At 32.7% G+C, this 13,224-nt stretch overlaps 1 protein-coding gene across 7 annotated transcripts in view; it reads left to right on the forward strand.

The window, feature by feature from the left end:
- The window catches only part of MYO6 (myosin VI), a 145,610-nt gene that overhangs the window by 77,204 nt on the left and 55,182 nt on the right, over window positions 1-13,224 (forward strand). For all 7 annotated transcript variants that reach the window (XR_009263076.1, XM_058734515.1, XM_058734516.1 and 4 more), the window contains exons 7-11: window positions 38-93; window positions 4,621-4,718; window positions 5,039-5,203; window positions 7,591-7,671; window positions 10,305-10,485. Coding sequence is in view for 6 of the 7 variants with exons in the window: in XM_058734515.1 (XP_058590498.1) it covers window positions 38-93; window positions 4,621-4,718; window positions 5,039-5,203; window positions 7,591-7,671; window positions 10,305-10,485 (581 nt within the window). In the remaining variant the exon portion in view is untranslated. The remainder of the gene's footprint in view (window positions 1-37; window positions 94-4,620; window positions 4,719-5,038; window positions 5,204-7,590; window positions 7,672-10,304; window positions 10,486-13,224) is intronic.

The raw sequence follows: 13,224 nt of genomic DNA on the forward strand, positions 1-13,224 counted from the left end.
TACAGTCATGTAAATTTTTTACCTGTATTTTAAACAGATACCTGACTGAATCCTATGGAACAGGTCAAGATATTGATGATAGAATTGTTGAAGGTATTGTTAATTTTTTAAATTCTTATTTTTTATTGTTAGATATGTACTGAAATTGACTTATGAGAATCCTCTAGGTGGTCTGGAATGTTCTCCCAGAGATCCAAAAGTCCCTTCCATTTCCTACAAATCTTTGCTCATGTATATTCTCCTTTATTTAATATCTGTTGTCTTCCCTCTCACCCCAGGTAAGTGCTAAGAGGGCAGAGATTTTTATCTATTACAGTTCCCTGGAATAGTGTTTAATATGTGGGATATGATCCATAAATATGTTTTGGATGAATGAAAGAAATATAGGATACTTTCTGGTCTCCTGTTTGTTTAGTTGACCCTGTGTTTTGTAAAGAAGGAGAGAGGAAGAGGGTTATTTGGAATTAAAATGCTTTTTTGGGGAAATCATTTTAATGAATAGGTACAGTTGGAAGGCAGGAGTCTGTAAATTGATTTCCTTAAGGTCAGTGCTTGCATACCCATTACCAAGTCTTCTTGTACCTCATTTGGAAACAACTGTTCCAGTCTACCACCGTGTTGAATCTGTACCACCCTCCTGCATCATAGATTCCTCTCTGGTCTCCCCACTTAAGTTTTTGCTTCCCTGTAATCTATTCTCTGTGTGGAAATTGGGATGATCTTTTCAGTCTTTTAATGGCTTAATATTGCTCTGAAGATATAGCTGCAAATCTGTAACATCACTAACAGTGCTCTGTGTGGTCTGGCCTCTGTCTCTTTTGCTCTAATTGAGCCATGTTTCCTTTGAGTCCTTATACTTTATTCATGGTGGTCTCCTTGTAGTTTTATGAGGTGTTTTGAGCCTATGTGGACACTGCTTCTCCTTCCTCCTTCCTCACTTTCTGGTATGAGGCAGTCAGTAAATATTTTCATAATGATGATGATGAAGTTAACATATGGAGATGTATTACACATTGTCTGATTTGCTGAAAATCTGTTCCTAATTTGAATCCCTACAGAATGAGGTAAGTACTATTTTATCCCTACTTTACAGATTAAAAACTGAGGTAAAAAGATTTTAAGTAACTTGCTGAAGAGTATATAGCTCATCAGTTGTGGAAGTGGGATATAAACTCAGGCATCTTAAGAAAAAAAATAAACTCAGGCATTGTAACTATGTGCTGTACTGAGAGCAGATTTTAATACTCTTAGTATTTTAAAGAAAAATTTCAGTTGGACAGAAATTTATTGAGGGGCTTCTGTGTTCATTCATTTTGCTACATTATAGCTAGCAGGTGTTATGTTCTTTTTTTCACAATTGTGAAATATGAGTGTGGATGAACGTAAATTCAACTCTGATAAACATTTTTAAAGTTTGCAGCAATCATGTTTTTCATGTTTCTTGACATAATTTTATAGTTTTACTTATAGTTCTCACTGTGCTTTTGTAACATACCCAGGTTTGAAGATCTAATAAGTAGTGCTTAATTCACAGTAAAGTACCTCACTTTAATGAGGGAATCACCCTTTAAAATTGAATAAATAAAAAGAACAAATTATGAGTTAATTCAATAACATACTAATTAGTATTCTGATTTGTTTACTTGAGGTACAAATGTGCTTGCAAATTGGATATAAACCTGGTTTCTTCTGTGAGAATGTAGTGTACAACATGTAGAGTGCTGTAGTTGAGAAAAGTTGGAAAGTGTTATTCCAGCTCCTTACTAGAGGATAGTAGATGTTAACTAGAAGAACATAGAAATCATTTGGTGGCGTCTTCAATTGAAAATTGGTTGTTGGTTTTAGAATGAATGTATCAATAATATTACTGTAATTTTCTAGTAGGCTCTTATCCTAATTTTGGATATTTTACTTAATATATTAAACCCTTCAGCAAAAACTAGTAGATCTCTGTAGAGGAGTTGGGGAGACCTGTAATTGAGTTCCCCTTTTGCCACTAGCCAGTCATGTGGCTTTCCATAAGTCAGTTGATTTTGTTAGGCCTCAGTTTTCTTGCTCATCTGAAAGGTTAGATGTATATGCAAACATTTTTCAGTTTTAATACTTTGTTACTTTTTTTTGGAAAGTGAAACAATCGGAAAGTGATCTTTAAAAGAGTTTGGATACTTGTTAATAAGCTTTCTACTGTGGATTGTGTAAGAGAGATGGACTTTAATAAAATGTTTCATAAAAATATTATAGTAATAAGCATCATAAAGCAGTTTATGAGGCTGCAGATGGAGAAACATGTAAGATTGGCACTAATCTAGTATATTTATAGTTGAGACTGGTGAGTATAAGAATAGAGTCCAGTAAATCTTCCTTAGTCATATGTGTGTAGATTATAAGATAAAAACAATTAAAATTTTACATTTGTTCATTGGGAGTTTAAGTTTTTTTTTTCTTATTAAGCTTTTTATTGTAATTCCATTATAGTTAACATAAGTGTTACATTAGTTTCAGGTGTACAATATAGTGATTCAGCAGTTCTGTACATCATTTCTCAGTGCTTATCATAAGTGTACTCTTCTTAATCCCTTTTGCCTATTTAACCCATCCCCCTACTCACCTCCCCTCTGACATGCTTTATTTTAAACAAGTACTCTTGTTTAAAGTTGTTATTTTTTTTTTTTTCAACAAGAACATTTTTTACTTGAAGCATACTTCAGAATACGGGTTCTAAAAGATATGTATAAAACATTCCATTCAAGAAAAATAGAATACACATTTTCCTCAGGTACACATAGAAGAATCCCCTGGTTAAATCACATAAAAAGAGACATGACAAATATTATAAATTTAAGAAGTCTGATAGCATACCAAGTATATTCTCTAACTACAGTGGTACAAAACTAGAGATCAACAATAAAACAAAGCTGGAAAATGTACAATGTAAATACTAAATATTTAATATGTAAATATTAAATAACACACTATCACACAAACAGTGGACCAAGTGGGAAATCATGTGGCAAATCAAAATAGGTTTCAAAAGAAAAAAGCAACACAATATTCCAAGACCTATGGGATGCAGCAAAAGCCGATGTTAGAGTGAAATTTATGCTATAAATGCTTGTATTAAGAAAAAAAGTTCAAGTAAACAATTTCACATTACACCACAAGGACCTAGAAAAAGAAGAAACTTAGCTGAATTTAGTAGAGGAAGGAAAGCACGAAGAAAAATCAGAAATAAATAAAGTGGAGGCCAGAATAAACAATAACATAACAGTGAAAGGAATGACCAGGGGTGCCTGGGTGGCTCAGTCATTTGAGCGTCCAGCTTCAGCTCAGGTCATGATCTTGCAGTTTTGTGGGTTCAAGCCCCGTGTTGGGCTGTGTGCTGACAGCTTTGAGCCTGAAGCGTGCTTTGGATTCTGTGTCTGCCTCTCTCTGCTCCTCCTCCATTCGTGTTCTGTCTCTCTCTCTCAAAAATAAACATTAAAAAAAAAAAAAAAAAGACCTGGAAACCAAAATGACAAATGGAAAACAGTACAACAGGTAACCATAGAAATATGTAGTGTGATAACAGATTACTGTAAACAGTTATATACTAACAAATCAGATAACTTAGAAGAAAACCAGATAATTCCTAAAGCACATAAGTTGCCACAACTGAATCATGAGTCTTGAATTCAAGAAACAGGAAATCTTCAACCTATAACAAGAACGAAAGTTGAATTAGGAATCAGAAATTTCCCAGGACAGAAAAAGCTGACCACATGCACATGGCTTCATTGGCAAATTCTTCTACCAAACATTTAAAAAAAATAGTGACAATCTTTATCAAAATCTTACAAATAATGGCATAAAGGGAACACATTCAAAATCATTCCATGAGGTCAGTACCACCCTGACACCAAAGCAGGATAAAACAATACAAGAATAAAAAAAAGTCTAGTTTGTGTGATAGAAGTACTGCTACTTTCTTTTGACATTTGTTTGTATGATAAATGTTTCTCCACCCCAGCACTCTCAATCTGCAGGTGTATTTAGCTTTAAAATGAGTCTCTTATAGGCTGGGGTTTTAGAAACAATTTTTCTGAGGACCTTTTTTAGTCATTCTGTAAACTAATTTGTTAGATGTACATGACAAAAATGGTAAATCTGGATGTTTTACTCATATATAAAACAGTTTAGGAAGGTAAGTCAACTAATACCTTCTTGCTTGTATTTTGTTCACCAGAGATTTGCTCTTTTCTATATTATGATCACTACTCCTTTAGTAAAGATGATGCACTTGTGAAAATCTTACAATTTTTAGGGAGTAATTTTCAAAGTTGAGTTATAAATTTTGTAACCTAATGACTTCTTAAAATTTAGTCTTTTCCATACCATTTACATTTTGTTTTTACATAATTTGAGTAATTTTCCCATCTTCTGTACTTTAATAGAGCTTGAATATAGTGGTAGTCAATAAATATTTGAGGAATTTGACATTACATGTGAATTACTTCATGTTAATATTTTTGAAGACATTTTTTCTATCTCTGTTAATAAGGAAACATACCGTGCATATTTATTGTTTTGTAACTTTCCTTTATGCTATTTTTTGATGGAATATTTTTATGTCTTTTTCAATAGCTAACCCACTCTTAGAAGCCTTTGGAAATGCAAAGACTGTTCGCAACAATAATAGCAGTAGATTTGGAAAATTTGTAGAAATACATTTCAATGAAAAGGTGAGTAACTGTGTTTTGAGATGATATGTTTGAGAAGTGTTTTTGTAAAGGTCTTGATAGCATTGGTGCTGTACTTGAACTCATGGTAAATCCATTTAAGTTTTTCTCTGTTACTTTAGATAGTGGGGAGAATATATATATATTCATTATAATCTTTATAAATATTCTTTATTTAGTTATCTGCTTTTCCCCCTTTATTTGATATATAATACAACCTCTTTGATAGACGAATGGTTAGTAGCAACATAATTTAACATCGGTAGATTATACTTTCAGACTTTAAATGCAAACATGTATTTTCTCTCTGTTTTGTTTTTTAGAGTTCAGTTGTTGGAGGATTTGTTTCACATTACCTTCTAGAGAAATCTAGGATCTGTGTTCAAGGCAAAGAGGAAAGGAATTATCATATCTTTTATAGGTTGTGTGCTGGTGCTTCTGAAGATATTAGGGAAAAACTTCATTTGAACTCCCCAGATAATTTTCGGGTAGGTGGATGAAAAGAAATTACATACAATTTTTGCAAATGGACTTGCCTTCGATTCTAAAACTTATTTTAGTGAATTTTAATTTCTAGTTGTATGTAACTTACATTGAATCCAGTGTAATGTGATAACATGTAGATCTCTACTGAGATTTACTGCTGAATTTATAATATAACACTATCTGAAGAGATATGAAATGGATAGATGAAAGGATAGATATGAAACCAGTTATCAATTTAAACTCAATAAGAAATTTATAATAGTTCTATAATGCTAGCTTTAAAGTTATCTTTGACACATTAAAAAAAAAAGTTTGACCACTGAATTAATAAAGGATGTATGATTGTCTCTCTTAATTCAACAGCAGATATTTATTGCTTGCCCCCTGGGTACCAGGCATTGTGCCTGGGTGAAAAAGATGAACAGTTCCTGCTCATGAGAAATTTAGAATCTGGTCAGAAACACACACACACGCAAACACACACAGTCTGACTGATAGGTTGAATGATAAGAAAGAGGTGTGCATAGGATGTTGGGGATTTTGGAAAAGCTTACATTAATAACTGATGCTTGATTAGAATCTTGAAGAATTTTCAAGTATTAGCTAGAGGAAGAAAGATGCAAAGAGTATTCCTAGTAGGTGGAAAAAGATGAAGAAAGAAAGACAAGAAAAAGCTTAAAGAGTATGGCAGGAAGTGGTGGAAAGTGAGGCTAAAGAGTTTGGTCTTAACTTCTATAGTTAATAAGGAGCTACTGAAGAGATTTAAGTAGAAAGTTGGATATCAGGTCTATACTTCTGGCTTTAATATGGAGGGTGGTTTTAAAGGGGGTATGGGAGGGGATGGATAGAAATTGCAACTATGGATGAATTAGTTGGTAACCCATGGCTATAGTCGAAATAAGTTACTTACTGCCTGAATTTGGTTTAGCAATGGGAAGGTTACAGAGGAGGGGATGTGCAAAATATTAGGAGGTAAAATTGATAGGACTTGGAGACTGAATATGGTAAGGAGAAGGAGGATTCTGGAATAATTTTTTAGATTTGACTAGGGTAACTGGGTGGATGTAAATACCAAACAAGGGCCAGATGGAAGATTTGTGGCATATAGGATGAGTTTAGTTTTGGAACCTATGGATCATCTAAGGAGAGAAGATTAGAAGACAGTTGGTCTTCTAATCTGAAGGTCATTGTTGGTGCTGTAGTGATAGGTTTGCGAGATGTCAGAACTCTGGTAGTAGTTAAAAGTATGACCATGAGTAGATGAGATTGTTCAGGGAGATTTTGTAATGTAGAGAAGCAGGTGCCAGATCCAGACTCTGGAGTTGAAGAATATGAACGGTGAAGAGTTGCCCAGGAAAGAAAGCACAAGTTGGGTTGTGAGAGAAGTACAAGGAAAATCAGGAGTGCCAAGAATCACAAGCCAATACAGTTTCAAGAAGTGGTGACTGGGGATGGTTAGCATAATTTGCAGCTAGGAAACTGTGTCCCTGTGTGGAATATGTGGGAATCATGGAAATGGATAAGGAATGCAATTTGAATAAAGTTCTCCGGGTGATTCTGATAGTTCTCTTTGGGCAGGAGTCTTCCGCTTGAGAATTGTGACACATATTATATTTAATTATTGTTCTGTGTGTGTGTTTGCAATTCATCTTTTCTTTATTACTTCAGTTTATTTTAATCTGTATTTGGAAAATTTAAAACTGCTGTTTTAAAATGCTGTATAACTGCCTCTATTTATATGCTTCTACAATGTCCCACCTTCTCTAGAGCTCATCAGATTAATTGGAATGTGAAGTTAGTTGCCCACAGTATCTTCATAAAAGTAGAAGAGGTATTTCTCTACAATGATTTTTAGAAAAGGAGTATAAGTTATTATGAATCATATGAAATTTAATAATGATGGTGTGGCTTTGTTTACATTGTGTTAATGATAAGGTAATGGTACCATTCTTGTCTTACTTTAGTATTTCTTTCTATTTGGAGAACTAGGAGCATATTTTTTTTTGCGTGTCTCAGATTGTATAGCCTTTCCTGGCACAATGGCAGGCATCCTAGGAAGGCAGCTGCTGAAATTCTTTATTAGGTCAGAAAGTTTTCTGCCTCTAAAATTACTGCCCTTTAAAAATAGGAAAGATTTAATGGTATTGATTTTTATATTAACTATTTAATTTAATCTACTTTCAGGAATTAGGATTTTCAACATTCCTGGTTTGATTAGGAGTAAAAGGTTTATAATATATAGCAGTATCGATTGTAATTGAAAGATTAAATGATATTCAGGTTATATTTAAAAATTCTTTTTGGTTACCCCTGTTTGATAAATTGTGTTTTCTTCTGTATTATTTTCATGTGGGTCATATTTGTTTTATTTTAAATTTCTTTTTCCTAGTATTTAAACCGAGGCTGCACTAGATACTTTGCTAACAAAGAAACTGACAAACAGATTTTACAGAACCGAAAAAGTCCTGAGGTATAGTAGGCTATTTTTTTAAATTAAAATCTTTAATGCAAAAAAATCATACTGAAAGACACATTTTTTATTTTGGAGCCTAAATCATATTTCTTACTTTTAGGTTTATACTTTAAAAACTAAATGCTCGTTCAAGTCTCTCTCACGGTGTATAACTCTGTCCCTCTCTTGGTATCTACAGAAGCGACACATTTTGGTTCTTCTTGGTTAGGCCTCAATGCAGTGCTCTTCTCTGGTTCTTTTTCCCCCACGTGAGGGTATTATATTGCCTAAGAATTATCCTTTGCTAACATTTTCAAAACTTACTCTCACATTACCCACTTAGGATTAAGTATAAAATATGTTCTTCATAAGTTATTTTCTACTTTAAGCCTGAAGTAAGCTTTGAAGTAGACATTAAATAGGGTAAGCATTCTTGTGAACTAATGCTTATATATTATTGTATTTCTCTTTAAAACATTGTATTTCTATAATATATATTGATGTTACTAAATTATTATATTTCTGAGAGTAATTAGAAGTAATTATACTATTAATTATTTTAAAAATATTAAATCCTTAATCTAAAAATCTACAACTCTTACAAATTTTAATATGTAACATTCAAGTAGTAAGTAGTATTAAGTTGTAGCTAATCAAGGAGCTTAAATTATGAAATAGTCAGGATTAATTATAGGGACTAGTTCATTTTGCCTTTATTAATTTTATTTAAAGATTTATATGAATATTTAGTTGTACAAGTTTTTATTATATGCACCTTTTAATGTGTGAATCAGATGTTTTTGTCTCTTTTCAAAATGAGTGAGATGAACTATGTTTCTAATATATTCATAGAAAAGAACAGAAAGCAAATAAAAATTCCCATTATTTTAAATTCTAAGCAGATGAGTACGTTAGTTTTTAAGTTGACATTTTGTCATTTCAGACATAAATGTCCAAATTAAAAATTGTAAACTTTGTGTGACATTTATGGTTGGAACTTTAAGAAGTTACTTTAATATTTATTATGGTATCTTTTTTTGTCATGATAATCTATATTTTTATAAGGCATCATTGAAATATCGAAATTGTATTCTTTCCACTAAGATAATGGAAACATTTACCTATGGGATAATGCACCTGTCCTCAGGGAAGAAGATGTGTGTCTAAATGTGATCTTTGACATGGAAAAAACTAAGTAGAGAGGAAAGAAAACTGGATTTTGCTCTCCAAAGAATACCAAATACTCTTGGCATTCTGCTAAGAAAAAAAAAAAAGTACTCTTTGTGATTCTAGAGGCAACATACTTTGTTAGGTATTTTACTATATTATTGAGTGTATATATAAAAATATATAAGTGAATAATGGATTAATATGTTTAAATTACTTTTTATGTCTTCTTTATCAGGAGGACGAGGTGATCATTTTGACTAATTAGAATCCTTCGCCTAGTTCCATTTGAGTGTCTAAGCTGTGTGCAATTTTTAGGAGAGTGCAGTATTTTTAGTCTGCCAATATAGCAATATATTCATTAACATTTGATTAGAAACAGTTTTTAAATGAAGTAACGATTCAGTTGCAAGACTAAAAATTCTGCATGGTCTGTGTTTTTTGTTAACTTTGGCTGCATGTGATCATTTCCTTTGCTGCTTTCAAGAATGAAGTTAAATTTCTTTATCTAGACATTTTCCAGAAATTTCACCCAAGCATAATTAAGCATTTTAAAGAATTTTGTGGAAAGATAATCCCAACTTTAGCTGGGAAGCAATTGGCAACTGGGAGGAAAAAAGTCTCCTAGAAGTGTCTTTAATGGGCAATTAATTCTGATGCTGTGTTACTTAATTTTACCTATTCATTGTCAAGTTCTGGAAAATTCCTAGTCCAGTTTCTCTGTGTCCAGTAACTTTTGTTTTTCTACTTCTAGTTTCTGCAGTCCTAACTTTCTTACTCCTTTTTCTGAGCTTTTTAATAAGTTCTAACAAATGAATACTTTAGATGTAAATTCTTTCAGCAAAGAAAACACATTTTTTTCTTTATTTTTTCTGAAACGTGAGTCATTGCATAAATTTTTACAGTAAACACAATGCTTATTAATACACTTTACCTCATATATGCTTATACAGAAAGATTTAAAAAGTGATTCTTAGGCCATGAAAATTGTTATTAGTCTGTCCACTATTTACCACTGTTGAATATTGGTGCAGTTGATGGCACTTAACGTAAAGGAGTATAATGTTAAGTGTTAGATTTGAATTTTTATTATCATTTTTTTACCTTAGTTCTTTTTGACCTCTGGATTAAGGTTGATTCCTTTCAACTCAGTCAATTTATATTTTTATTTAACATATCCTAACATTATAATACATTAGAGCTAAAATTGTAATTTAGTTGGAAAACATCTCATTCCATCTTTTACTGATTTTTATTTAGATAATTTTAGATTCATGGGCAGTTGAAAGAAATAATACAGAAAGATCCTATGTACATTTTTCTCAGTCATTTAGTTTTTGAATTGTTAGAATAGTAAAGTTTTCCCATTGACATATTTTATTTTTGCATGTTATATATAGTGCATTAATAGACTTTGTGTAGTGGTTTTAATATACTTAAATAATGAGAAAAGAGCAGTTAATTGGTATCTTCTTGTTTTGTAGTATCTTAAGGCAGGTTCCTTGAAAGATCCTCTGTTAGATGACCATGGAGATTTTATTAGAATGTGCACAGCCATGAAAAAGATTGGTTTGGATGATGAAGAAAAGCTTGATCTGTTCCGGGTAGTAGCTGGTGTCCTGCACCTTGGAAATATTGATTTTGAGGAAGCTGGCAGCACCTCAGGTATTTTTCGTTGGTTCATTTGTTTATGGTTGTTTTGTTTTAAAGAGGAATAAAATTAGAAGTTCTGTCATTTATTTGCAAATTCAATCTCTTTGTATGCAGGCTTTTTAATACCCTGAAATTTCTAGAATATATTGTGTTGTGTGGTAAATCTTGGAAATGAAGGATGCTGCATTATTAGTCATTATGAGCTCTGTTTTGAACAAGTCAGTGATACTAAGCGGAATAAATTCATTTTATGAAGGATAAGTAACCGTGACCAGCCAGAAGGGTCATATTTAGTTAAATTTTTCAACTGATAATTCTACTTTGCCAGTATGTGCACAGCATAATTCTCTACCATATATTAAGGTATTTTAACATTTTTCTGGTTCATTGATATAAACTTGGATCAGTTAATTAAGGCAATTGAATAGGTACCAGCCCATATACTTTATTATTTGGAAATGAAAATAGTTTATACGTTATGCCAATTAAAAAGAACATGTAAGTGCCTTCATGATAGTAACATTTGAACTCCAGTGTTTCTACATAAACAGTAAGACTTTTTATGTAATCTTAAGTGGGATCCATGAACACAGGGATTGGAAAACTGTGGCCCATGGCCAAATTTGACCAGCTGCCTATTTTTGCAAATAAAGTGTTGGTAGAACAAAGCCACACCCATTCATTTGAGCCTTGTCTGTGCCAGCTTTCATGCTACAGTGGCAGAGTTGAGTAGTTGTGACAGAAACTGTATGGCCAGCAAAGCCTAAGATCTAACACTTAGAGAAAAGATTATTGACTCCTATATAAATACATTATTAAAATATTTTATATTAAAAATAAGTTAAAAAATGTTGAAAGCACTATTTCATATAGTAGTCAATAACATGGACTTTAGTGTCAGATCCCAGAAGCTCTCTGACCTTTGCTTTTCTTTATATGTAAACAGCCCATGAGAAGTACTTTTAAAGTACAGTACCTAGCAATAGTATGCATATAAGGAAGGAGCACAAGAGGAAGGAAAAAAGAATATTTAAAAAATGTGTCTGCTTGGGGTAACTGAGTGACTCAGTTGGTTAAGTGTCCGACTCTTGGTCGTGATCAGCTCAGGTCGTGATCTCCCGGTTCATGGGATCGAGTCCTGTGTTGGGTTCCACACTGGCAATGCAGAGCCTGCTTGGGATTCTCTCTCTCCCTGTCTCTCTGTCCTTCCCTTGCTCATGCTCTCTCGTGCACGCGCTGTCTCTCTCTCTCTCAAAATAAATAAACTTTAAAAAAATGTGTCTGCTATTTGCAAGACCCTTCATATTTTGCGTTTCATCGTAAACAACATATAATCATAATCTAAATTTCATAAAGATAATGAGGTAAGGGATATTATCTGCATTTTATGGAAGTGGAACCTGTACAGAAGTAATATGGTTACTAATGAAATTGTAGATGTGAGAACTGGGTTCCACCCACATCTAACTAACTCAGGTACTTGTGATAATTGGCCCAAATTGCCCCCAGTCTAAAACTTCCCAAGAGTCCTGATCTGTGAGTGAGCAGACTGGAATAGATGGTCTTCATGACTCTCAAATTTAATATCCTGTGATGCTGTGAAGTCAATAATGTCACATGCAACACAGTGTAGTTAAGAGTATAAATTCTTGAGCCAGAGTATTTGCCACTAGGGTAGTAACCTGCCTGTGTGGTCTTGGGCTGGCTCTCTGTCTCCGTTTCCTCACCTGTAAACTGAGGATAACAATAGTCCTTGCCTCATGTTGTATAGAGGAATAAATGAGTTAAATATTAAGTGATGTATATACTTATATCCAGTACATAATAATCACCATAAGTGTTTTTAATGATTAAGTAAAATAAAAATACAGATTAATTCCAGTTTAAAATGAAAAATAAAAAAAGCAAAATCAGGTATGTTCTTAGTGTGCAACATATTTTTAGTTTTTTTGAAGGATTTGAAATTTTTATTTCAAATTATCACCCTGTGGTAGGACATGCAGATGTATACAGAGATCATAAACGTGGTGTGATCCAGTAGTGGAAAAAGCACTTACACAGTCAAAAGGCAAATAATAGCATGTATTTACATTAACTTTTATTTTTCTTTTCAAACTTCCTTCTGTTGAAAATGAGCAGAAAGCAGAGCAGATTGTAAAGAGCCACTGAATGAAGAAAATTAATAAACTAGGCTATTTTTTTATTTTAATAGTTCAGATTTTATTAATCTCCATTTTTTCCTGTGACCCTTCCTATAGATCCAAATGGTTTCTTTCTAGTTAGAATGGATCCCCCCCCCCCCCGGGAGCTCAATTTTGGCATGTCTTTGCAACTTAGAAAAGCTATAGATATTTTTATAATTATTTTAAAAGAAAACTTATTCTTCTAAGTGTTTAGAAGACTCATATCGAAAAGTTTCTGCATGATGGCATATACAAAAAATGCCTTGTGGGACTTCTGTGTTTTTTAAATTCTGCATGACAGAAGTAAATGCTACTATAACAACAAACTTAAAGAGTATTCAGAGAAGTTCTTTTCTGGAAGGAGAGTGACATGAAAACCTTACGTTGTTTTACAAGTGTTTTGCCTTTTTAAAACTTTTAAAATACATGTTTTCTTATGTTAGCCTTACATAATTTCTCAAAGTGTATAAGAAACCTTGCAAAATAGTAATGGTGAAATGTTTCAATACATTAATGAATTTTTGATGGCCAGTTGATTGACTTACAAAATTTAGATAATCTATGTGTG

Source organism: Neofelis nebulosa, chromosome 6 (genome assembly GCF_028018385.1).
Source record: "Neofelis nebulosa isolate mNeoNeb1 chromosome 6, mNeoNeb1.pri, whole genome shotgun sequence".
Lineage (NCBI taxonomy): Eukaryota > Metazoa > Chordata > Mammalia > Carnivora > Felidae > Neofelis > Neofelis nebulosa.